The sequence below is a fragment of the Stylophora pistillata genome, chromosome 1 (assembly GCF_964205215.1).
Source record: "Stylophora pistillata chromosome 1, jaStyPist1.2, whole genome shotgun sequence".
Lineage (NCBI taxonomy): Eukaryota > Metazoa > Cnidaria > Anthozoa > Scleractinia > Pocilloporidae > Stylophora > Stylophora pistillata.
This window is the reverse complement of record NC_142519.1, coordinates 1887449-1911819: the sequence shown is the minus strand read 5'-3', so window position 1 is coordinate 1911819 and position 24371 is coordinate 1887449. Positions and strand designations below refer to the sequence as shown.

The 24371-nt window shown below is 36.9% G+C and overlaps 4 protein-coding genes across 6 annotated transcripts; 2 read left to right on the top strand and 2 right to left on the bottom strand.

Moving 5' to 3' along the window:
* Positions 1-289: 289 nt before the first annotated feature.
* On the bottom strand, positions 290-3914 carry LOC111340258 (uncharacterized). The gene is made up of 4 exons (XM_022947081.2): positions 2879-3914; positions 2641-2727; positions 1904-2191; positions 290-397 (listed from the first exon to the last, which is right to left on the bottom strand). The coding sequence occupies exons 1-3, from the start codon at positions 3132-3134 to the stop codon at positions 1911-1913; spliced, it is 624 nt and encodes a 207-aa protein (XP_022802816.2). The 5' UTR covers positions 3135-3914; the 3' UTR covers positions 290-397; positions 1904-1910.
* A 141-nt stretch (positions 3915-4055) lies between these two features.
* Positions 4056-10176, bottom strand: LOC111340255 (protein KTI12 homolog). Of its 2 annotated transcripts, XM_022947078.2 has the most exons (10): positions 9918-10174; positions 9716-9767; positions 7529-7581; positions 6977-7032; positions 6684-6757; positions 6130-6205; positions 5515-5598; positions 4790-4852; positions 4443-4511; positions 4056-4218 (listed from the first exon to the last, which is right to left on the bottom strand). In XM_022947078.2, the coding sequence occupies exons 1-10, from the start codon at positions 10105-10107 to the stop codon at positions 4075-4077; spliced, it is 861 nt and encodes a 286-aa protein (XP_022802813.2). In that variant the 5' UTR covers positions 10108-10174; the 3' UTR covers positions 4056-4074. The 2 variants fall into 2 exon arrangements, with proteins under 2 accessions (XP_022802813.2, XP_088586674.1); XM_088730548.1 differs by lacking the exon at positions 4790-4852 and having other exon boundaries at positions 9918-10176.
* Positions 10177-10217: 41 nt separating this feature from the next.
* On the top strand, positions 10218-16579 carry LOC111340257 (thioredoxin domain-containing protein). Its single transcript, XM_088730556.1, has 7 exons — positions 10218-10403; positions 10529-10603; positions 12015-12064; positions 12651-12696; positions 13751-13876; positions 14431-14467; positions 15460-16579. Exons 1-7 carry the CDS (start codon positions 10240-10242, stop codon positions 15673-15675), a joined length of 714 nt encoding a protein of 237 aa, XP_088586682.1. The 5' UTR covers positions 10218-10239; the 3' UTR covers positions 15676-16579.
* Positions 16580-17485: 906 nt separating this feature from the next.
* Positions 17486-23069, top strand: LOC111340259 (CDC42 small effector protein 2). Of its 2 annotated transcripts, none has more exons than XM_022947083.2 (5): positions 17486-17759; positions 19587-19637; positions 19729-19773; positions 20063-20191; positions 22257-23069. In XM_022947083.2, the coding sequence occupies exons 1-4, from the start codon at positions 17706-17708 to the stop codon at positions 20165-20167; spliced, it is 255 nt and encodes an 84-aa protein (XP_022802818.1). In that variant the 5' UTR covers positions 17486-17705; the 3' UTR covers positions 20168-20191; positions 22257-23069. The 2 variants fall into 2 exon arrangements, with proteins under 2 accessions (XP_022802818.1, XP_022802817.1); XM_022947082.2 differs by lacking the exon at positions 17486-17759 and adding an exon at positions 19294-19489.
* The last annotated feature ends 1302 nt before the right edge of the window (positions 23070-24371 follow it).

Here is a 24371-nt window from a genome sequence, read left to right as displayed (position 1 = left end):
TTATTTCCAACAAAGTGAATTCGGAATACTTTGTTTAACCGATACCTTGGTTGCTAAATATTTATTCTAATGTGGATTTTGCTTTATAAAACTTCCTTTTGAAACACCGAGAGGAAACTCGGTAAAAATGTTGGCGCGCATCATAATGTAATTCTGTAACCAATGTTGCGCGGAAGAAAATGAAAGAAGCTTGTATGTCTAATATCATGGTGCTCTCTCTCTTTGGGATTATCGATTGCCAGTGAAACAATGTGTAAACCCCGAAGATTATAATTAATTATATTGAGACTTATTTCGGATAAAATTCGTTTTATTTATCTCAGCATCAAGCAAGGTATAATTACAACACATTCAGTTTCCCCTGCGTAAACTGCAAGGCTGAGAAAGCCTGGTGAACCTGCAAAATAAAAGAACAGGAACAAAATTTAGTTCAGATTAAAAAGGTTCACTGATACCGGAGGCTATTGCTTGTGCGTGACACCAACGCCAAACCGGTCCATGATGCCTTGGAATCAAAGTCACACTACATTGAAGTCACGCTATCACGCCACGATTGATGACATGTTTTGCACATTGATCTTCCTTTGGTGGTTGGTACCGGTTTCCTCGCGCTGGGAACAGGTCACCCTTGCGTGACGCGCGAGAGAAACGTGCGAAAGAAGCGCGAGATCAAAAGATGAAAATTCAAAACAAAGATGGCGGCGCGTGGATTTTTTTATACTTTTGTGAGAAGATTACCTCAGAGCGTGCATTTGAGGTCTTGAGCGGCCACTGAGAATGTAGGAGATTGAAACTAAGATAAAGAAGACAATTTTCGGAGAAGCAAAGGTTGCTTCGCTTCATATCTAAAAGAAATATTCAACCGATTTGAAATCTTGCGACGGCGAAAAAAGAAGAACTTAAGTGAAGGATAATCTACCTGAAGTGAAAGAAGACTTTGAAACTTCAAGGAAAATAATATGATTTAGCCAGAAGTCGCGTGTAGGATTTTTAAGATGAGCCCGGGAGGCTGTCTTTGCCAGCTGTTAATGATTTTCTTAGCAGTAAACGCGAATTTACGGCTGTAAACATCAGGGCCCGGTTGTTCAAAAAGTGGATAACACTATCCAACGGATAAATCACTACCTAGCGGACAAGTGTTACCAAAACGTACTGCGCTATCCACCGGATAGAGATTTATCCATTGTAAAGCGTTATCCATCCTTCGATCAACCGGGGCCAGATCGTAGACGCTCGGGCGAGCACACGCAATTGTCAGCGGTCGCTATAACAGATCATAAGCAAATGTCGATCTTATAGAATACAGATTTTTAAATGGGCGAGAACGCACGTGGAAATTGCTAAACTCACGAAAGCTATTGCATGAAACCAAGTCCGGTGACCCCTTCTTTTTATTGTTTCAATATGATAATAACGTCGAAAGGAATCATCAGAAAAAAAAAATAGAAAATTTTACAGAAGGAAATTTGCGATGTGTGAAAATTGCCTTTTTTCTAGATTTTCTGAAATTCCGCTCCGTAGAATTTTTTAAAAATCTGTGCATTTTCCTTTTTCAAGTGCCAAAAGCAATCACTGAAAAAAAAAACACGGGGGTCACCGGGTTACTTTTCGAATTATTTAAGACACAAGCTAAAAAATGCGTCTGAATAAGCCAATGAAAGCGTTGCCATGGAAACTGCCAATAACGAAATGACACCTATCTTTGGAGAACCAATGATTATATAATTTAACCCCGTAAAAGTGTTCAACTGGCCTTGGTCAGTCTTTTTGTTGTATTCTTTCAAAGTTACAAACCATCAAAAAGATGAAAACTGGTACCAGCCACCTCAACCTAATCAAGTTTTCTGAATGAATTTAATCGAAGAAATAACAATTTCGGGAAATATTTCGCGTACTAACTGACCTACTGCTCATTCACACTTGTACTTCACAATAAGATATTTTTTGACTCCTCTGCATGGATCACCAAACACGCTGTTACTAGCATGCAGTGCACAACTAACTTTCCCTTTGCACGTTTTCTGCACAATGCCAAGTGACGTGGCAGCACGACAATTGGTCACTGAAGACTTCCCGCACGTATTTTTGTTGAGCCGACCATAATTCGCATGCACGATATTCATCGTTTTCCCTTTCTTGCAAGTTACGGTGGTTTTCTTGTGTTCGCAGATCGTGACTGATCTTGGCTTGTCTAAAGTTAAAAAAAATATATATAATAATAACTTCAAACATCAACGCAAGGTCTCTAAAAATCGACCCAACCGTGTTTCTTAAACTTACGACGATTGACACTAAATTTGTGTTATATCGTTGTTTATCTCTCTTTCTTCACTTCTTCAATATAGAATGATCAACTGATTTCTGTCTTTCGCTGTTTCTCGAAGCTAATTCATTGCTATCAAAAGAGGAAGAGAAACAAATATTTTTTTTAATTCTCTCTCTGAGAAGCTGTTTCACAATATTAGTTTGTAACGGGAATGAAGAGCGTAAAACGATGGAATTCCCGCCACTGAAGGAAGTTCTCTGACGACTCCTTGCACGATCTAGATCTTACACCATTAAAATGAATATTTCACAGGCCGCTAGAGTGTGAATCATGCTCTTAAATAAATTTTTGCATAGAGGCAGAAACTGACTCACCTTCCCTCATGGCCTTTCGCATCATCTTTGTAATGGTAGTCAGTTTACGGTCTAATCTGTCCAAGCGCCGTAATATCTTTGTGTTCGCTGATAAAAATTGAAAGATTTCAAAATTCAGAACATTAGGTGATGATCACTCGAAGCAGAACCTCCAATCACATGGCACCACTATTTCCTCAGAAGACGTTCAAATTTAAAGATACATTTCTTTCGATAAGTTTTCCAAAAATTATCCTACCTTTTCCCAGTTGTTTTGTTGCCACTTCAAGTGCGCCAATTCTGCTATGGGTGAAGCGAAGAGTTAAGTCGACGGAACTTACAATCGACAAAACTTGTTTGAAATTCTTCTTCTGGTTGGGGCAAACTGTTTTCAGCTTATTAGAGATTTGTTTTATCATAAACGCTCCTCCCTTTTTAGCTCGTCTAGCTTCGGAGCCATGTGGATCAAGCAAAGATACGAGCGCCAAAACAACGAGAACCCAAGTTAATTTCATGCCAAACTGATTTGAAGCGATGGCTTTGTCTCTTCACTCAATATCATCCGAAATTACAATGGCTTTGCTTCGAATAGGAAGAATATGCTAGTTTCAGCCCTTTGTGTTAAATTTCGCCGTTTTTTCATGTTAGTTGTCAAATATCCATGGCCTAATTTGATGCTCTGTTTGTTCATTTTAACTATGCATCCAATTTATCTTCCTTTCTGAGATTTATCGATAAATGTCTCGTCCCCAAAGTGCCAGTTCGAAAGTCTCAACTATCAGTCTTGAACTAAGATATAAAATGTAACTTAATTAGTCTAATTCTGTTTCGGCCAAAACCACGACGGTTTATTTTCCTTGTTTGTATAGCTTGGTGACTTCCTCTTAACATTCTTGGACCGATTTTATGAACTCAGACCAACTGTAAATATTTACTGGCAACTCGGTCAAAAGAATACAGATCGAAGTTTTGAATTTGACGTACGCGTACTAAAATTATTCAAAGCACGACCTTACGTACATAAAACAACAAAGAAAAAGAGTTTTTTTTTTCTCTGCCTTTTCACTTTATTGCCTCTCCGACACGAATGGGAGTGATCCGATGTTTTTACTCTATTGTAAACGAAATGCAAAATATTAAGCATCCTTGAATACAAAAACTACAATACAATCGATCAAGGCAAACAAAACCTGTTTTTGAAATGCATGTGCTTACGACACTTCTGGGCTGATGGACGTGTTGTTGAATATCTTTGGTGCCCCCTTACAATGATGACAAATAAAAAGCTCTATACTGCTCCGTAAATCTTGCTTGAATTCAGGAAACTCCGATTCTTTCTTTTCCACTAGTGCCTGCCAAAATCAGTAAAGCAGCTAGCCTACGATTTGTAAAAGTCTACGATCAAAAGAGGGACAATAACAAGAAGAATATCGGGCTGGTAGAAAAGAAGACATTTTATTGTAAGCTACTATTAAGATACTGTACAAACATATTGGCAATTTTCTTCGTATCTTCGACAGGATGCATTTTCGTATAAGTAATAAACTGTCGACGTATTTTTCTTAATTCTGCCATGTTGGCAGTCCTATTCAGAATAACGTGGAGACAAAACTGTCAAGGAAATATACACATCATTTGAAAATGAGAAAACTATATTGTTATCACTTGACTCGTGATCACTAAGCGGTCACTTCTGATATGAATGGACTTTTCACACGCAAACTGTAAGTGCTCTTTACGTGAGGGAACCAGAGTACCTCAAAACTGCCTACTTTCCTTTTTCTTATGCGGAAATAAATTTGGTTTGTTTTATAAAAGGATATTTTCTCTGATGTTCCCGGGACCGTGACGTGATCGCCAGGTACAAACGTCCGTTGGGAATTTATCAAGGCCTGAAAGAAAATCAGGATTGTGAAACAAAAGTTACAAATAAAAATGTATTCTGTCATTTTGAAGAATTGCCGAGGCCTTTTAAAAACTGTCATTCTGATAACAAGAAACTACCAACGAATACCATCTAGCTTTTTTTCTCCTTTGTTTCGATGAACGATACCATTATTTACTAATAAATGAAGTTATCATGCATCTCTTTAACGATTTTAACAACAACAGTCAACACTAACAAAGCCAATGTAATAATGAGATAAAGAGCGCACAATATGTTACTTACAGTAACTATTTCTTGCGTTATTTTGTCAAGTTCGTACAGGAAGTTTGTCGCTGACAAAGGTTGCTTGAAAACAAAACAAATTGAGCTCGTTAATAGGTAAGAATCAAAACTTCTTAAAGCTTGTAATTAAAAGTGAAATTTGCGCAAGCACCAAAACACGATAAACTGTATTTAAATGCTAAACTAGTCAAGCCACAGACTGAGGCAAACGTCACGGATCGAAAAATGCTCAATTGAATGTTACTGACGAAGAAAGGCATTGAAAGAACAGCTGTAAATGCTAAACACTCTGAAAAAGTATTGTGGCTACCATATCAGCCATATGCGATTGTTACCAAGCACATATGCGATTGTTACCATATGCGATTGTTACCAAGCCATATGCGATTGTCACCAAGCAACGCATGAAATGGATTAGCCAGAGATGGGGAAGGGCTTGGGAAGAAACAAAATTTTCTTTCCCAATCCCCAACCCGACCCCATTTACTAGCTTGTCATTCTCTCTACTACCCCCCTAGTGTACTTGTTTTGCCTGCTTAAAGATTTCTTCACCCTTACCGATCCAGCATGGCTGGTTTCAGCACTCAATTGGAATGATTACCACTCACTTTCCAAAAAATTCACCTGCTATGCAGGCTAGCGAGGGAGGGGTGAACAGTCTTAAGTGCCAATCAAAATTCAGTGATTCTGATGGTTTAGGTCAATTCAAATTCCTAATTCCTTACCGGTTGTGTTGCCTGGTTTGGCGGCGGTGGTACTCTGTTGACTAATGCATCATATATAGAGTCAAATGGAAGGTCGTCATCAACCTGAAGTAAATAGGCAACTAATTTAAAATAGAAAAGTTATAACAACCATAAGAAGAAAGGGTATAATTATTTCATAGAAGGTTCCTCTGCAATTCCTGCCCTGAAAATTACATTAACAAATAACCAAATAAACAAATAAAGAACTGAAGAAGAAAATTTTAAAAAACTAAGGAAACCTATTCCTTGTGTAAGTTAGTTTTATGCAAATTCTTAACTTGCATAACAGATACTATTTTGCATTTTCCAGGAAAAAAGAGGCAAATATCATTTCTTTTGGCCTCTGCTCAGCATAGAAACAAAAAGAACCACAACAGCCTGCTTGCAGGCTATTGTTTGTGTTTCAAGTGTACAATGCGGGGCAGCAAATATTCGGTTGCCATATTGGACAGGTGGAAGATTTGGGACAAGTGACAAATTGAGGGGGAAGGGGGAAGAGGAAAGGGGGAAGGGGGAAGAGGAAAGGGGGAAGGGGGAGGGGGGAGGGGGAAAGGGGGAGAAAAACCTGGTTCTTTGCATGTACTACATACATACCTGGATGACAAATAATGGAGAGTCCCATCTGTTCCTGGACTCAGGTGGCTCAAACCTCATTATTAAAGCATCTAATCTGATTCAAACAAGATGCAGCACAAATACTCAAACTTGGATTGTGAGGAAGTATTGATGAGGAAAAGTTAAAGGCAATCATTGCCATTTTAAAGTTGTGCAATCTTAAACAACAAACTGCATTTTTGAGTGGTCTCACTGAGTTACATTGGCAATACAAGTGTATTTTACCACTTTGTAGAGAGTAGAATGCCAAACATTTTGATTTGCAAGTCATAAATCACAATTAGAGATTCACAAAAAAACTGAAGCATACATATGTTACATCAATTCTTGCCAAAAGCAGAGCAAAATTGTACCATTTTGGTAACTGAACATTGTCCTGAGATTCTGTTCAGTCACAACACAATATAACCCACATGAAAAACAGCTGTGTGATATATGCAAACAACATACATCTGTGCAATCTACTACAATGTGAATAAATAAAAAAATATTCAGTATTTGTTTCATCAGTTAAGTGAGCCAGAAGTACTCACATTTCATCATTATATCTTTTTTCTCTTGTTTTATTCCAACCTGAGCAGATTTCCTTAGAGGTGTCACAGTGCACCTTGAAATTAAATTTAATAAAAATATCTGATTAGTATCTCAGAGTTCTAAGAGTAGTTGCAAAAACCTAATCAGTTGGGAATATTTATTCCCCACTGTTTTGTCACAATGCCTTGTGCATTAACTGAATTTAAAAATATTAAATCAAGACTCATGTGACAAATGAGTATGATTATAATTGTATTTTATTTTCAAGCAAGGAGGAATCACCTGTACTTACTATGCAGTGTGTGGTTTTGTGGGCCTTTGCAACACAGTACAACTCATACCTATAACCTTAAAATAACCAAAAGCAGAAACATGGTCATTTCACTGGGATAGATTAATGTCTAGATCCGGGATAGTTATGTCCAGATCTACTTTTTATTGATTAATGTATTAAATATTAATTCATTAATCACAGTTTTATGACTGGACTAAGTGGTAATAAATCTAAAATAAAGGAAAAATAAAAAACCCTGTGAATAATCAGTAAGAGTCCTTGAATCTATTAAAAAAATAAATAAAAAAAAGACAAAACAAAAAAAGACACTATGCCTCAAGTAAAAAAAAAAAAAACTGGACAAATGTCCCTTTCTAAGCCTACATGTATGCCTCTGCAGTCAATTCTTAGCATGATTTTTCATGATTTTCTCAGGATTATTTTTTGATTTACATCCAAGCTACAATCTTAGAAGTAACAGTTTCCTTATAACTATACTAGAGTTTGGGTAAATTTATCAAATATGAAATATCAATTGAAGTTTCATTCAGAACAACTATTTTCAATAACCTTTTATGTAGTTTAGGGAGTCCAATATAACAATGTCATCTCTTGAAATGAGCCTTGTGAGAAAAAACAAACACATACCCGAATCAGAGCCAAGAACTGTATCAAGTTACTTTCAGGAAAAATAGGTTGTAGCAGCTGTTACCATTGTTTTAGATCATTATACATTTTATTTTATTAGCTTCACCGACCGGCAGGGACACCGCAACAGCTTGCTCCAATTACAGTGGGCCCAGTAAACCCACCCATCCCACCCCAAGGGAGGACATCCACCACACAGTAATCTCGTGCGTGGGATATTAACGCCTGCTACCCCAACCCTGCAGGAGATGGGACCTCCATTTATTCGTCCCTATCTGAGAAGACTAGAATATCTAACCATTTCTTGATGTTATAGAAAGGTAGCAAATTCTTCGCAATTATTTTAAGACCCTGAGTGTTGGTCCGGCCAGGGCTCAAACCCTCGACCTCCTGCACAACAGTCCAGCATTCTATCCATTAATTGAGCTAACCGGGAGGCGGTTAGCTCAATGGATAGAGCACTTCCACTTACAGAACTCTCGCTGGTACCTCTAATTCAAAGTACAACAATGATTCAATTTGGCTAGAATAACAAGCCAAGCAGTCATCGAACATTTTGAGATGTGAGTTTTCGCTTGAAGGAACTGTGCACTCATGGTGATATACTTTTAAACCATGAGGCTTTAAGTAAGCAATTAAAGAAAGATGGACCATGGTTGATCTCAGTGTACAAGTACTCTAACAGTGCTATTACTGAAACAGAAGAGGTGCATTTATTGGAATAGGGGTTCTAATTGGTACAAGGGTGCTTACTCACTAGGGGCAATTAATGACAAAAAAAATTGAGGGGGCCCCTTTTAGAGCTAAAGAGGGAGCACTTATTGGAAGGGTGTTACAAAAACTAAGACCTAAGACCTAAGACCCATATTAGTCTTCGAGATTACCAAAACTAAGACCCCTAAAATCGAATCCATCAAAATATAAAGTCAAATTGTAACCAAAATAAATCTAATCTGTCAAATTATCTCCTGTCTGATCCATTCCAAATTGTGTTTTAAGTCAAATTTAACGGTAAATTTAGGGGTCTTAGTATTCTTAATTTCGAAAACTAAGACCCCCACCGAACCATTCTGTAAAATTTCTACAAAGTAAAATTATGACCATTCAAAGACTATAATCTGTAAAACAACCAAAAACTACTATTATACTTGATGATCAGGCCTGCGAACAACTCAAGATCTGAGTTTCCGCACCAAAACCTGGCATGTGTGCACACATTATTCAGTAACCCAATCTTGATCATAGAGACACAGTCTGAGAGTAAAACATCCATCTCCAATAGAAAGCAAATTGTATAATTTAAAGGATAAACAACAAAATTAAAGACCAATTGGGGTAAGGCACATTTTCAGTGTACAATTATATGTAGGTAGTGTATGGCTTTCATCTTCTTTATAAAGCCACAATGCTGATAATATATGTCTGCAAATTGTTAGAAGTAGCGGATTGTCTAACATGCGGATGATAGTAGTTTTTGGTTGTTTTACAGATTATAGTCTTTGAACAGTTGTAATTTGACTTTGTAGAAATTTTACTGAATGGTTTGGTGGGGGTTTTAGTTTTTGTAATTACAAAAACTAAGAGGGGTCTTAGTTTTCAAAATTACAAAAACTAAGACCCCTAAATTTACCATTTAATTTGACCTAAAACACAGTGGAAAGGATTGGAAAGGAAATAATTTGACAGATTACAAGACTGTGGTCTAGCAGTGCCCGGTAGCCCCTGGAGCCTTACTTTTACTCTTGGGCAACCTCAGGAATTTAAGTTTTTTCGTAAAAAGCCCATGCTGGGCACCCTGGACTTCACAGTTTAAGAGTACTGAGCTCCATTCAATTTTCCTTAGAGCACAGCTTTGGATTAGACCTGTTTTGGTTACAATTTAACTTTATATTTTGACGGATTTGATTTTGGAGGATCTTAGTTTTCGTAATCTCAAAAATTAAGACAGGTCTTAGGTCTTAATTAGTTTTCGAGGGTCCTAGTTTTCGTAACACCCCTTACTGGAAAGAGGGCGCTAAATCGAATCATTACGGTACATGTACGTTCCTAAAAATAACTTACTTATTATCAGCCAAGTAAAATATGTTACTATTATATATATATGGCTACCTCTCCACTGCTGACTTTAAAAGGCCTCTTGCTTCCTTCTCATTAACTGAGGCTGAAACACAAGTTGACATTGAAAAACCAATTGAAAGGAAATTAATTTGCAGATTGTGTAACGACTTAATTTTTGGATTTTTATCTTCATCTACACCGCGATTTGATATTTAATTAAGCTTTTAAGTACTGTATAAATTGAACTTTATACCAGAATACACTCCATTTCTGTCCAACGAGTTATTATCGTCGCCCGCTAAATGAACAGTTTTCCCCCTGTTTTCCAAGTAATTCTTCAATTCGTGCGCTCTTTTTGACTTCCCAGAACAAGGAAACCCACACATGATAATAAGTGGCATCTTAAACATATATATTCCACCAGTTTGTAGAGGGTTTCCCATTCATACAGTCTCACTCTGTTCAAACACTTTGGCCGCCATTTTAAAGCAGTATTTTATGTATGGTCATGATATCCTTATATGGAAATACTCTCTCCAGCACACCCGGTCAAATCCCGTTACACTTTTTTGAACATGGCGGACGTTGTGTGCTTCATCAGACTTTGTACATTACTTCAGCTTGTAATTTGTCAAGTTTCCTGGAGTGATAGCACTGTTAAAATCCTCGATGATAATTCTTTTGAGCACTTGACTCAAGCCTCAACGGGATCAACGACTGGAGACTGGTTGATAGTGTTGTAAGTTTTTATTTTCTCTTTGTCTGTTCATGAGGATTTGCTTTTTTTTTGCAATGGCTTTCGATAATAGTTTTAAAAAGACTGAATTATTTTGTCCTTTTCATCTTTAAATCCGTTTTGTGCAGTTCTTTCACTGAACGTGATCCAGAGTGTGCAGAATGCAAGAAAGCAGATGAGGCAATAGAGAAAAGTCAAGAACAGTATGTCCTCTAGATGTTATGAAGGAATGAGGCTTTCGCCGATAACCCTGTAGCCCTCTTAGAGTTTATTTGGGCTTCAAGATCTTTCTGTTAACTTTTATGGGCCTATTGGGGCCATAATTACCGTAGATGATTTTGTTCTCAAATGAATTTGCAAGGAGTATTACTTTCTATAAATGGTAGCCCAGTCCATGGCCTGAAATCCTTTCCCCAATTTTATTTATTTATTTATTTTTTTCAATTTTTCTTTTGCCCATTTTTTCAGGGTCCAATCTGCAAACCAACCATCACTCCAATGCATCAATGCGTTTATAATCTGTTTAATCTGTCAATCATGTAGCTGGGTGTCTTTCCAAAAAGTTGTGATATATATATATATATATATATATATATAGCTCTTTGGCATACAAAGCTTTGCTTTCATGTCCAAATTGAGCACTCTATCTAGGATGAGTCATTGCCGTTGCAATTGCGCATGCTCGCTGGTTTACTCTAGTTTGAGCACTCTGGCATGGCTTAGACGATACCACAAAGGTTGGGTCGTTTGGGGTGACCGTCTCGGTTCTCCCCCATCCTAGCATTAGCACTGCACTGATGAGGCCCAGAAGGCCGAAACAGTACTGTCTGCAGTTAGTTATATATATGACTTCATTTTCATAGAACAGTGCTCAATACATAGAAGTAGAGCGAAGTATATATTGTGGGAGGAAAAAGACAAGTAAACTACAAGTTCATCCCTACAAGCCTGTTTCGTGGTCACCCACTCATCAGGGGATTTAATGAGAATAAACTTTACCATTGCTTATATACAATATAATTTGCATGATCTAACTAGTCTAATTTATGCAGCACGAAATTGACAGTTTAGTTGTTGCTTAGGAGGGCTTTGCTTCTGTGGCGGCATGAAGACACGAGTTCATTACGTTTGTTTAGTGTTGATAGTTCGGGCCGGCAGATGATTAGGAATTTTTCTTAGAGGCAGAGGTTACATCTTTTAGTTGAGCTGTTATACGGTGAGTGCGATGAGAGAATGCGCCAGGAAGTAAAGTGATCGATGTTGTTGTCTTTGAGGGTCCAGATGTGCTTGTTGAGTTCGGTAGAGTTTCTGTGTTTAGCGTGGCAGAATGATGCGGTGTGGTTTCTGTATGACTTCAAAACAAAACATCTTCATGCCGCCACAGAAGCAAAGCCCTCCTAAGCAACAACTAAACTGTCAATTTCGCGCTGCATAAATTAGACTAGTTAGATCATGCAAATTATATTGTATATAAGCAATTGTAAAGTTTATTCTCATTAAATCCCCTGATGAGTGGGCGACCACGAAACAGGCTTGTAGGGATGAACTTGTAGTTTACTTGTCTTTTTCCTGCCACAATATATATATATAGCCATTTTCTACTGCTCTTTTCAGGTTGGGCCACAAGTTGAATTTTGCTAGAGTGCTACCACCCAGGAGTAAATGTAAGTTGACATCTCATGCATGGATCACCATTTCTAATTTACAAGTGGTAATAATTACTTTATGAACTTTGCATGATGTTAATGGCCATCATAGGTAGGTTTGTTAGGTAATTAGTCAGTCTAATCTAAAAGCCAGTCTAATCTAAAAGCCAGTCAGTCTGAAAGCCAGTCAGTCAGTCACCTAACCAGGCAATCTGTTAGGTAATTAGTCAGTCTAATCTAAAAGCCAGTCAGTCTGAAAGCCAGTCAGTCAGTCACCTAACCAGGCAATCTGTTAGTCAGTCAGCCAGCTGTTAGAAAATCAACTGTTTAGGCAACCTGTTAGTCAGCAAGTCATTGAGACAGATAGTCAATTAAGGAAACAGTCAGTCATTTGAATAACCCATCCAGTTGGAGTATCCCTGTATCAGTACTTTTTTATTTAGCCATTAGGCTAGATAGCAACCATTATTATCAACCATTATTATTAGCAACCATTAACTCTGTTTTTTGACAGATTGGAATCCACAATTGCTCAGTGAATTATTTACCTTTGCATCATTGGACACAGCTCATGTCCAACCTTAAACATTTTTTAAATTTTCAGTGACAATTAGACGATTTGATGTTCACAAATGGCCAACTGTTATTCTGTAAGTTCTTTCAAATGAGTTTTGAAAACAGTTATGATAAACAGTGATTCTTGTATTCTTTTGTTTTTTGTTTTTTTTTATTTACAAAAGGGCTTGGCTTTTTAAACATAAAACACACCAGTAAATAGATTAGCATTCATGCAATCACAATGCACAGCTATAGGCGGGTTCATGCTGACGTCATTCTTTACATTTTTGCTCATTTGCATACGGCTTTGCGTAAAGAAGGAAGCATGTTAGATACAAATTGACTTCAGGCAGCTAAAGAGCTAAAAAACCTTGGTACATGGTGAAATTTTAAGCTCTTTGGGTGTAATATTCAAGGAGAAATGGTCCATCAAAAACTGCAAAATTTCTGGGTGGCAAAAGCGCTAATGAGCTCATACATTCTATATAAAATTTTGAGTTTTTAAACCCATGTTGCACAAAAAGTATTCAATGCATCAGGCTCGTATTCATTTTCCGAGTTAATTGTACTTTGACCTTTTGATATTCAGAACTGATATATTTTTAGCTCCATCAGAAACTGAATTGCTTATGCTAATGAGGCAAATAATGTAAACAAGGATTCCCCTATACAGTCATGTACAACTGTCTTGAGTAAAGAACCACTGCAATTTTTTCATATTCATGAGATATCGATAATTAAAGAAGTTTTTACTGAAGGTTGATTTGAATTTAAATCTCAAATGGTTTTACACTAGTTTTAATGATGAGAATTTTCCTTAATTAAAGATGTTTTTCATGATGATGATAAAATTATATCTGGAACAGAGGAAAGTAGAAATTGAAACAACTTGAAATCATTCAGACATGGTACTGGTTATTTGAAGGGTAGATAGCACTATCCACCAGATAGAGCATAACAAATTTTTGTTAACTCTTCTCTGCTTAATAGTGAGTTATCCGTTGGATTAAGTGTTACAGTATCCACACTTTTAACAACTGGACCCGGAAATGCAATTTAAACTATGTATTCACACTTGTGGAGAATTTTACAGCAGCTGTAACTTTAAAATGTTAACATCTCTTACCATGCTTTAAATTTTCTCAGCCTTAAACAGGGCAAACAATATCATTACTCATCAGAGAATCTTGATGCAGAGTCTTTTGTGAGGTTTATTGAAGAAGGTTATCAGCTGGCAGCAGTTACACCAGTACCACCTCCAGTAGGAAAATTGTAAGAACATTTTACTCTTGTCTACTAATTATTTCTATCTATTCATTCTGATAAAGAGCTAATGCTTGAAACCTTTAATTAGTAACTTTTTGCAATGTCTGTTATTTATTAACAACTCCCCACCAACACAGCACCTTAATTTCTTTAGAAACCTAACCCCTTTATATTTAACAATTGAAAGGTTATTCAATTTTACATGATTGACTTTTTTATTGAGACTGGTCAGGACTTAAGTCAGTTGATGTGTTAAGTTTCCTTGAAATAAAGCTGAAATTTTGTGGAGGCAGAATCTGTAATTTCAAAGCAGCACAGCAAGGTTCCACTCCTGTAAAAGATATGAAGCCAAAGATGTGAGAGCCAGCAAAGTGTGTTTTCCAAAATTAAAATGTTTGCAGTCTTGAAGAATAAATGATTATCCTCAATAGCATAGCAATGTTAAGGAGGAGAGGAGATCCTAAAGACCAGCAAGACGTCTTTCAAGGACAATTGTTAACATCATTTACCCCTTTGACTAGTAACCTTTTGTCTTTAACATTTTGATTTTTATCATTCAGTGATGTTTTCCTTGAAGAAATCATGGATGATGTAAGGGTAAGTTTACAATATTGTCAACATCTTTACTTCTTTATTCTTAATTATTTCTTTTATTCAGCATTTTTTTTTTTACTCCAAAGCGTACCAGTTCACATCAGCTACACTTGAATTCAAGATGAAATAAAACTCTTTTAAGGAAATTTATGTAATGAATCACAAGCAATTTGATCTCAATGAGGAAGCTAAAAAGCTAAAAAAATATTGAAAATGAAACAATAAGACTCGTTTTTTAAGAGTGATTGGTTGAAGATTTAAAGCAGAATATAGCTAGTGAAGATAAGGAGTAACTGATAATCATGTGGTCTGATCATCCAGATAAGGGTTGGCCTTAAAGAAACTTGATTAAGCTAATAAAGATAAGTAGTAACTGGTAATCATGTGGTCTGATCATCCAGATAAGGGTTGGCTTTTAAAGGAACTTGTCCTTTTTTTGGTAGTAGTGAATGATGTTTTGAAATGCTGAGGAATGATTATCATCATCAGAGTCAAGCCATCACCCATTGTTGATCAAGTGATCTAATTGTCAGTCATCACTTTTCTCTGGTGATGATTTCTTCCAGGTTGTCAACTGGTACATCATTCACTACCACTGATAACCCTTCAACTCCCATGAGTGAGTAACCAAGACAGAATTTCTCCTTACAATATCAATCTAATATCAAGCAGACAAGTAATGAGAATAAAGAAAAATGAAAGCCAGGGGATTCTAGGTCGATCCAATACCAAATTCTCCTACCTATTGAGATCCTGGGAGTAAAAGGGAATAACAAACCTTGAAAGGACTTAGTGATCTCAGCTAGACACTCAGACGTCTGGATTTATCATTGAAAAAAGAAAAAATTTAAGAAAATATCTGCAAATGTAAGTTCAGAGTCATTGCCTTTGAGGAATAAAAAATTTATTAGAATTATTATCATTGGAATTATACACATCATCCTGTAATTTTCATGCAAATCAGATGTTTAATATATTTTTTATTTCATCACCAGCACATTATAATGCTGAGGAAAAATGCAGCTGCCATGATTTTCATTGCGGGAATCCTCTTTGGTCTGATGATCACACCAGTGCTTAAATTGTTGGCAGTATGCCTCTACAACTCGTTTCTTCAAGAGCCAGACTCAGACCAAAATTATGAAGACGAGGGTTTGGGTAAAGACGAAGTTGACGAAGATGAAGAAGTGGAAGAAAAGAAAGAAAGATGAAAAGGCGAATTCTTGTGAACTTGACACATCAGATCTCTGAGGCCATCTTAGATCTTGGCTTCTCCGAGAAGCTTACAGATCGAATTATTTTAACCATGCAATCCTGAAAAAGATTCCTCTCAATTACGTTGAGGCCACTGATGAAGCGTATATTTTGTGATTACGTCCGTGTTGATCTCTCCTAAGACTTATTTAGTACCAAATAAATAAAGGGGGTAAGTTTCTAACGAAACTGTGGTGTTGCGTCGGTGGGGGAGTATAACAAGACAATTTTGGTTTTATCAACTGAGTTTATAATGTGAACTGGCCACCGTAAAGAGTTTCAAAGGTGACGTTTCGAGCGTCAACCCTTTGTCAAAGCGGAAGACGTAGGGCTAAATGTGGCAAAGACAAAAAGTGTCATAAGTTGTATCCTAGTGTCTCAATGTTGTCTTAAATTAACCACATTTTGAGATTTTCTGTGATGTTTGACTGAACAGACACATGGCAACATGGAATCTGTTTTATAATTATAATAGAGAAGCAAAGTTTGTTGATGGTTATGTTGTTTACCCATACACTGTCCTCAAGTAGGTCATAGGTAAGAACCAATCAAACTAATTTAATAGCGTGTACACTGAAATTTGGCCAATCGTCTAACGTGACATAGAACGTAAAGCAAGCGTGTTTATGTCGTAATGAGCAGATGTATTCTTATTAAAGCAGCGTGGCAAAGACCTCTGTATCAGTGAATAAGTCTTTGAGCCCTACCCGTAGCTCGTTCTTATTTAATGCTAACAACCGTTATGATAATGATTTTTTTCTTTATTGTCGAGTTTTTAACTTTTAAGCGCATGTAGAAACCATCTTTCATTTTCATTTTCCTTGTTTCTTAATAAAAAATAAAATTTCCAAGGTCTCAGTTTTCACGGGTGTTTTCCTAAGTCTTTACTGCTCCTTTCGGGAGTTCGTTGATTTCGAAACTCTCCAGTATCAGTGGGTGGTGATCTAGCGATCTGTCGATCGATGAATGTTCAGACCCCTTTTTCCAGGCTAAAGTTCATGTAGCTTGTCACTACTGACCTATGACGATTTGTCTTTCAAAGCTTTATTTTAAAAGTAATGGCAAAGGTAAGAAACATGGGTTAGTTGACTCGTGATGTCCACATGCGTCTCGGCTATTTCAGTTATGAGTTTCACTGGAAATGATAGCCAAGAGCAACTTTCATTTTTATATCAACGTTTCTACTCCGATTTCTCGTATCTATCGTCGCATCCTTTGTAATGAACGACTTTTTCAGAAGCCTCATTTGTGATCTGCTATAAAAGGTCCCATTAATCGCCTATTTTTTTTTAGGACCTCCTTCATTATATCCAGAAAAAAGGCTATAGCTAAAACAGTCCAAATCATTTTAGTTGAAGCCTGTTAAATTAGAGTGGTCTCAAATTTGCCACATAATTTAGCTTGACCTTACCTAACCCCAATTCTCCAGGGAATAAAACCGGTAACTGTAACATGGATCAACTGTCCTTTCCATTTTTACTCTCCCACACCCCCTAGGTAGTGCCTCTCCTCAGCGTGTGCCCCGACATATTTTCCCTGTCCACCATCCAAACATAGGCTTTTTTAGGGTTCTTTTAACTTCTAAATGGGCTTTTATTTCTTCAAGAACTATCTCAATCGGTTAAATGGTTGCCAAATAACCGGGATGAACGAATTAAAAGTCTGAAAACAGAAAGGTTGAGTCTGGCTATTTATAATGCTTCTCTAATGATTGGCTTATTGGAATGCTAATGAGCTTTTTGACGCACGCTCACATGGTAGCAAGCTGTAAATAGATCTCACCATATGTTGCATTCAAATCGCCAGCTAGGGCTTTTTACCGCAACGATTGCAGTTTTTTTGTATATATTTAGCACGGTTCAGACACAGAAGAAATCATTCCAAAGTTAATCAAGATTTTTACTTCATCGAAACGCTTTGCTAAGTATTTCGTGAGCACAACCTGAAGGATTATTGTGAGTTTACGACGAATCGGGAAGATTTCTGCATGGCGATGAGTTTTGGTTCGTGTTTCGGTGCCCGGTCCCGAGCACCCGAAATGGTAAGCAGTGAATGTATTTTAAATTCCTTTTTGCCAAATTGGTCCAGGTTGTGATGATTTGTGTACCTCGCCTTAAGTGCTATAACCTTCACGAGGACACGATAAATCAACTCTTTAGAAATACTCAGCGCATACAGGACCGAGATCTATTCGATCGATATATGGCCAACTTCGAAGAATCTAGCGCCACTGTGTCGGTGGAATGTTTTACTTTCGCGGTGGCAACATTATGACTGTAAGATATTAAATACTTCGGCAAATATTGTCCTCGTTAAGAAAATTTCCATCGCAGGAGAGCGTGGCAAGTCTTTATTGCGTACGGTGCTAAATGCTAAGTAAATTCACAGTCATTTGTAGTAATTTTACTTTTCAAATGTTTCGATTTTAATAGTACGCCGTTTTCATTCGATGTATTTGCCAAGGTATTAAGTATAACGCGAGGAATATTTCTGGGAGGTTCAGCTGTGTTTTCGAACCTTCCAACAATCAAGCCTGTCAAACTTGTTGCTTGCCGTCACACAATGGCGAATATGGAAATGACATGAATCTGTTAAAATGTTTCACCCTCTTCAAAGTTCTTGTTCAGTTAGTGTTCTATATTATTAATTAGACTTTATTTCACGCCTCATTTCGACTCGGACAAAACAAAACTTAAATTAAATGTGCGCGACGAAGTGTTGTGGTTTTCTAAATAATTCGCTTGTCGAATTTTGGATTCTGGGTGAGATAAGACCAGATAACGTGGATTTACACGTATCAATGTCCTACCTATTCTGGGTTCGAAAGAATCATTTACAACTTCGAAAGAGTTAAAACATCCGAGTGGGAGAGAATATGCTACAATAAACCGTGAAAGCTTTTGTTCATTGAAAAATATGCCCTGGGGCAAATTTTTTGGTGTCTTTTCGTCAGACCCCCTTGGCGACTAACAGTTGAGACAGAAGCGTGCGTAAAAGCTGATCACTCTTACGAAGATTTCCATCTTGTTGCGGACATATTGGGGTTGACTACGAAGAACTTGCTTTGTCATCAGTTACGATTAACATCTGTTTGCGATTTACGCCCTGCATTTCCTTTTCTGCGCTTTCCGTTTGAAAAGTGTTCCATTACTTTGTAGTTTTTCCTGTGAATACGGAAAATGACAACGTTGCTAAGTCCGTAAAATGGCGTATCATTTTACATATAAGTTTGTTTTGAAATCCTGTTTTTTTTTTTTGTTTTTTTTTTTTTTAACGTATCGCAAGGATACATTACCTAAGAAAATTCTAGCTTATTCTTAAACAGTGACATAATAAAGAGAAGGTTTTGCACTCTCTCCATGGTAACTTGTTCCATATAAGAATCTCTGTGTCTATGGATGTTTCATGATGCAGCTGTGAGATTTTGTAACTTTTGTCGGTGCACGCTTGGGTAAACTTCAGGAAACAATAGTTGGAAAACTCAGTTAAAACAACGCAAACCGGAAATAAACTATGCCCTTGACTTCCGCTACCCACGATGCTACTTGGGCAAGCGACCGCACCCTCGTGGAAGTGTGGGAAGGGAACCGAGCCAGTTTCTCGAACTGTGGAGAGCAAGTATGTTTTGAGGTATTCGCGATGACTTTACGGCTGAATTTCGGATAAGAAAACCCTTCGTTGTGGCCAGCATCGGTCAGGATCGACCTGATGAGTAAAATGAGCGAATTGTGGTTGTGCTTTCCATGCTGTGCCACGGAACAGCCTCAGCCGGTAGATCGAATACGCTCATCTTTTTCGTGGTTTGAGTGATCATTTCATCGATTTAATATTGCGTTCCAGAGACTGAAGTTTCTCTCTTTATTTGCAGAAAAGACGAAGAATAGATAGAAGCATGATTGGAGAACCTATGGATTTCAAAGTAAGTGCACTATTTTGGCGATTGATGTTTATTTTACGTGCCAGTTCAGATCTAAAGTGGTTAACTTCGAATCTTTGATTTTGATTTGAAGCACACGGGTCACATCGGCAGCGGAGACATGGCTTCAGGATCTGATGTAAGTTAAAATTAGCGACACTGTTCCTTATTAAAACCTTCTTTCATTTTCGAAGAAATTGGGCTTTAATTCTTGTTAAGTTATTTGTTTACGTTTAACAACTGACTCCGAAATGAACGTTGTTCGATTTTGTGGCACTTATATCTAACCTCTCTCGACAAAAACTACGAATTTCCTCGTGGCGACACAAGTTGTTCTCTTTCAACGTGAGCTTATTTCACCAACAGTCAGTGCTGACTGTGAACAGCTACAATCTTGCGATCTAATTCTTCTTTTTTTTTCGTTTTAGCTCGGCTCAATTCAATGCCAAATGCAATCCAAAGGTGGATATCAAGGTATTAGCGTACCAGTAACGTGCACTCCAGCAGGAATTCCAGTGGGCGGGCAGAGTTAATCGCGGATATTCTTGTAGAATACAGTAAGTTCTGCTTTTATTTTTCTCTTTCGTTTAATTCACAAGGGTTAAGGAAATCAAAGTTCGCCAGTAAATTTATTTTGCAGTCTAAGCAACATGACTGCGTCATTTTTCGCTTTCGTTGCATCGCGACTGCCCTGTAGAGATTTGACTTCGGTGTTATTTTAATGTTGCTACTGTTTGTGTGATAGAAAATTTTTCTTATTCGTTAATTTTCATAGAACAGGGTGTGTTGAGATATTTCACTCTTTTTTATGTACTTAATACGCACGCTTTAGCTCAGAATAAATTTGCTTACAGAATATAAAAAACCTAATCTATGCATTGATTTTGTATTTAAACTCAGTGCTAACCTGACATGAGCTTTAAATAGGACATGTTGATGGGTTCAGAGGTATACAACACTGCTATCCTTTTATTGTGATTGAAGTGTTTTTGGAAGACATTTTTTTTGCATGTTTAATTAAAATGTGCTTGTTGTTCTGTTGGCAACTCGAAATAATTAATTTTGATATTGATGTTTCTCCTCTTTGTTCTACTTTCTGAGAATGTGACGTTAACTTCCAAAGAGCAGGTTGTTCATTACATGTTAGAGATTGTAGAATTCTCAAAATTAACAACCCTGACCTCTTGGCCGAATTTTGATGATTTGAGCTTATATTTATTCAGATGTAGAGAGTATGTGTCCAGTAACTTTTCTCCTATTGCTACCTCATTTCTGAAATTAAAAATATGACAGGTGTGAAATTGCTCAAATGAAATGGGATTCTGGAAAAGGACATTGATGTCATTCATAGAAAGAAACTTTTAGCCATTCTAACTTAAATGCCTCTGCGTAATATTTGAATTCTCTTAATATTTACTTGGAGTAATGAAGAGGATTTTTGAGAAGGAAGTTGTCATGTTAAAAATTAGATAAGAATGAAAAGGAATGCAACACTCTCTGAGGGACTTCACACCAGAACCCTAGACTTTTGTGGTTTCTTGGTTATATGCCAGACTCAAATTAATTACCAACCTTGTTTAAATGCTGGGGGAAGCTGCTGATTATAAATACAATTTGTGAGGTGTTTAATTTAAGGCATTGGCAATTGATGGAAGTCCAGGCCTTTTTACTTGGTATACTGCACCTTCTTTAAAAGCACCTTTGTTTATTTTATACAAAATAGTCTTCCAGGGAAAATTAATAATTGAAGGGATGATTTGTTTTGATCCAATAATGGAAAAAGTTGTGCTGCCTTGACTTGCTAACCCCTGGATATCAGAGGATGGGCAAATGAAAATTTGACTTGAAGGAATTACCTAGAGTTCCACTTTGTTGAAAATTCTGAGTCAAGTAAACCAGGTAAACCAAACCATAACTTGGCTCCCCCAGGCCAAGTTCAAAGTGAATATTGGTCGCATTGGATTGAGATGAATACATTACTATTGTACCTACATGGGGCTACACCTGTGTAAAAGGAAAGGATTATATCTTAGAAAATCAGGAGAAGAAGATAAATCAACAATGAAGATCAGCTTTTGATATTGCTCTCAGAACATCATGTCAAGAATATAAACCAACAAATAAAGTAGTCACATAGGAAGTAAATTATTGTATTACTGCTGCAGTGAAATAGTACTGTTTGCAAGTCTCAATATTGCTTGTAGATAAAATTGTACCAGTTTTTTATTATAATCTTTAATGTTTAATACAGTGTTTTGTTTATTAGACTATCATACTGTCCAAACTGACAAGAGTGATTGAATTGCAGACATGTTACCCTACATACCTAACCCATTGGATTGTGACTACATGTGTGTTACAGGGCTATTTTGCTGCAACAAAATCAATCAAACATTCTTTTCCAAAAAAAAGTAGTGTTTTGGCTTGAACAATAGAAACTTTTGATTATCTAAGAGTGTGCCTAAGATTAAGAAACATGTTTGAAAACAAAGTGGTTGTTTTGATGCAATCTCACTTGCACCAGTCACATTTTATAGCTAATTTTATTGAAAATTGTGTTCCTGTTTATGTGTACATCTGTGGCATTTAATTGATAACTGTTTGTTTTCAATTTTTTTACAGATTAGACTGTTTTTGAGGAATCAATAAAATGAAAAGCAAAGATTAACAGAAGAAGTGGAAATACAGTGCAAATATGAAAATAATAGACTTCTAATTGTATTCCAATGGAGAGTAATTGGAGTGGCACATGATTCCAGTTGTAAATAATGGACCAATTCAAGTAGTGTGTTTTTTATGACATTAAAGTTAGTTTCATAATATTGTTATAAATACTTAAATCTCCCCTAAACTGGTAGCTGTGTATCATAGCTAGCCTAGATTAGTCATCATACATACAGTTTTTGATCAAACACTCGGCTTTTTTTATCTTTTGTTTTTGTCCAATAAATATTTTAATTGTCTCTGCCATGTTATCACTTCACTTCTATACAACCAGTTTTCAATGGTCACCTCCTTACAGTAACAAGAGTATCAGTATCTTTGCTTGGATATAATTATCTGCTATTTTCCTATGATTAACATGCTTCTCATTGTATTTATATTGTGAAGAAAATGTTTGTTGATTTTTGTTTTACCGAGAGGGTTAGAAAATAAGCTATCATCTTTTGTAGTATCATACTTGGGAGAACAATAATCCCTTGCTGCCTGATATTTGATGTTACTGTATATAAATAGTTAAGAAACTGAAATTGTGACATGTCCCTGAAAGTAATGAATAAGGAAGAACATTGAATTGAAGAAGTTGTTGCATCAGAAAGCCTTTGAGTCCTGTGCTGATGAACTAACTAGAAGGCAGCCAAGGAGATTTGCTGGAGGTGGATAGAAATTGAATATGAATTTTGAAATAGGTAGTAAAATTACTCTTGTGAAGAATTTTGTGTTTTTACTTTCATTTGCAACTACAAGCAGTGTCTGATGTCTCTGGACTATTCTGCTTGTATTTTCTTTGTGCATATTGTCTTGTTTGAATTTAGCCAGATTTGAATCACCAGCCATGCACAACACAGAGTGTAAAACAAAAAATTTGGATTTACTTTATTCTAAGACTGGTATAAAGCCATTTACGCAAGACCACATGCTGATTTTAAGTTTTCAATGCATGAAGAATACTGAGGAAATATTCAAACCTCAACACAATATTGTTCCAGTCATTTTTTTTAAACACACCCATCTTGAGGGTTGAAAATGTACTCTGCTGACTTGTTATTCATCACAGCCAAATTTTTTACGGCCTTAGTCCTCACATTTTTAAATTGTCAGTTTCTTTCCTTGTACCCAGGCCCTGAGCATACTTTAAACTAGGCAAGCCCAATCAGGTGACACCGGAAATACAACCTCTTGCCAATTTTTCCCCAGTCTTCAAGAAGACAATGAGGCTTGAGATTGCTCAGGAACTACAACAGAAACGTTATCATGTGACCACGTCTATTCTCGTCAGTAATGGATCCTTGCAAATACTACAAATGCACCAACATCAATGTACAGTCTCGTCATATGGGAAGGGTTCAGGAATTTTAAACAGGAGTTCAGGAATATTAAACAGGAGGGGAGGGCATAGCATTTTTTACCCTAGGGCCTTAAGAAATGAAGAAATATTATACGACAATTAAAATCTAAATACTTCAATTTAGATAGTTGGATGTGATCCTGTCGTTGTAATGACATTGTTTTCACACAAGATTAAAAAATACCAACAGGTCTGATGAGGAGGGGGGCTTGATCCCCCTGGACCCTCCCCCCACCCCCCCTGTGTCCGCCACCATATGAGTCAAAGCTATATTTGTCTTGATTTGACAAAATAAATCAAGGTTGGTTGGAAGTGAAGCAGAGTTAACGTGATCCATGGTCAGATCGTTCCCTGTTGAGAAGGTTGGATCAGAATACACGGGGAGGGCTGGGGCGACGGGAATCTGATTGTTGTTTTCGGATTTGATTCAGCTTTGGTAAATTGTATTTCTAAAGTGGCTACTAGAAGATTAATTTGTCTACAATGCAAGAAAACCTGCAAGAATTAAACTACATCACCAAATAAATCATATTTTAAATGTTGAAGCTTTTTCTTTAATTTGTTAAACACGAAGGCGCGCTATAAAAGGAGCCTTAGGTCCCACCGGACCATTTGTCAATCAACCGTCGTGTGATGTAGAACTCTTAGAGTCAAGTCAGCTCGAGCTA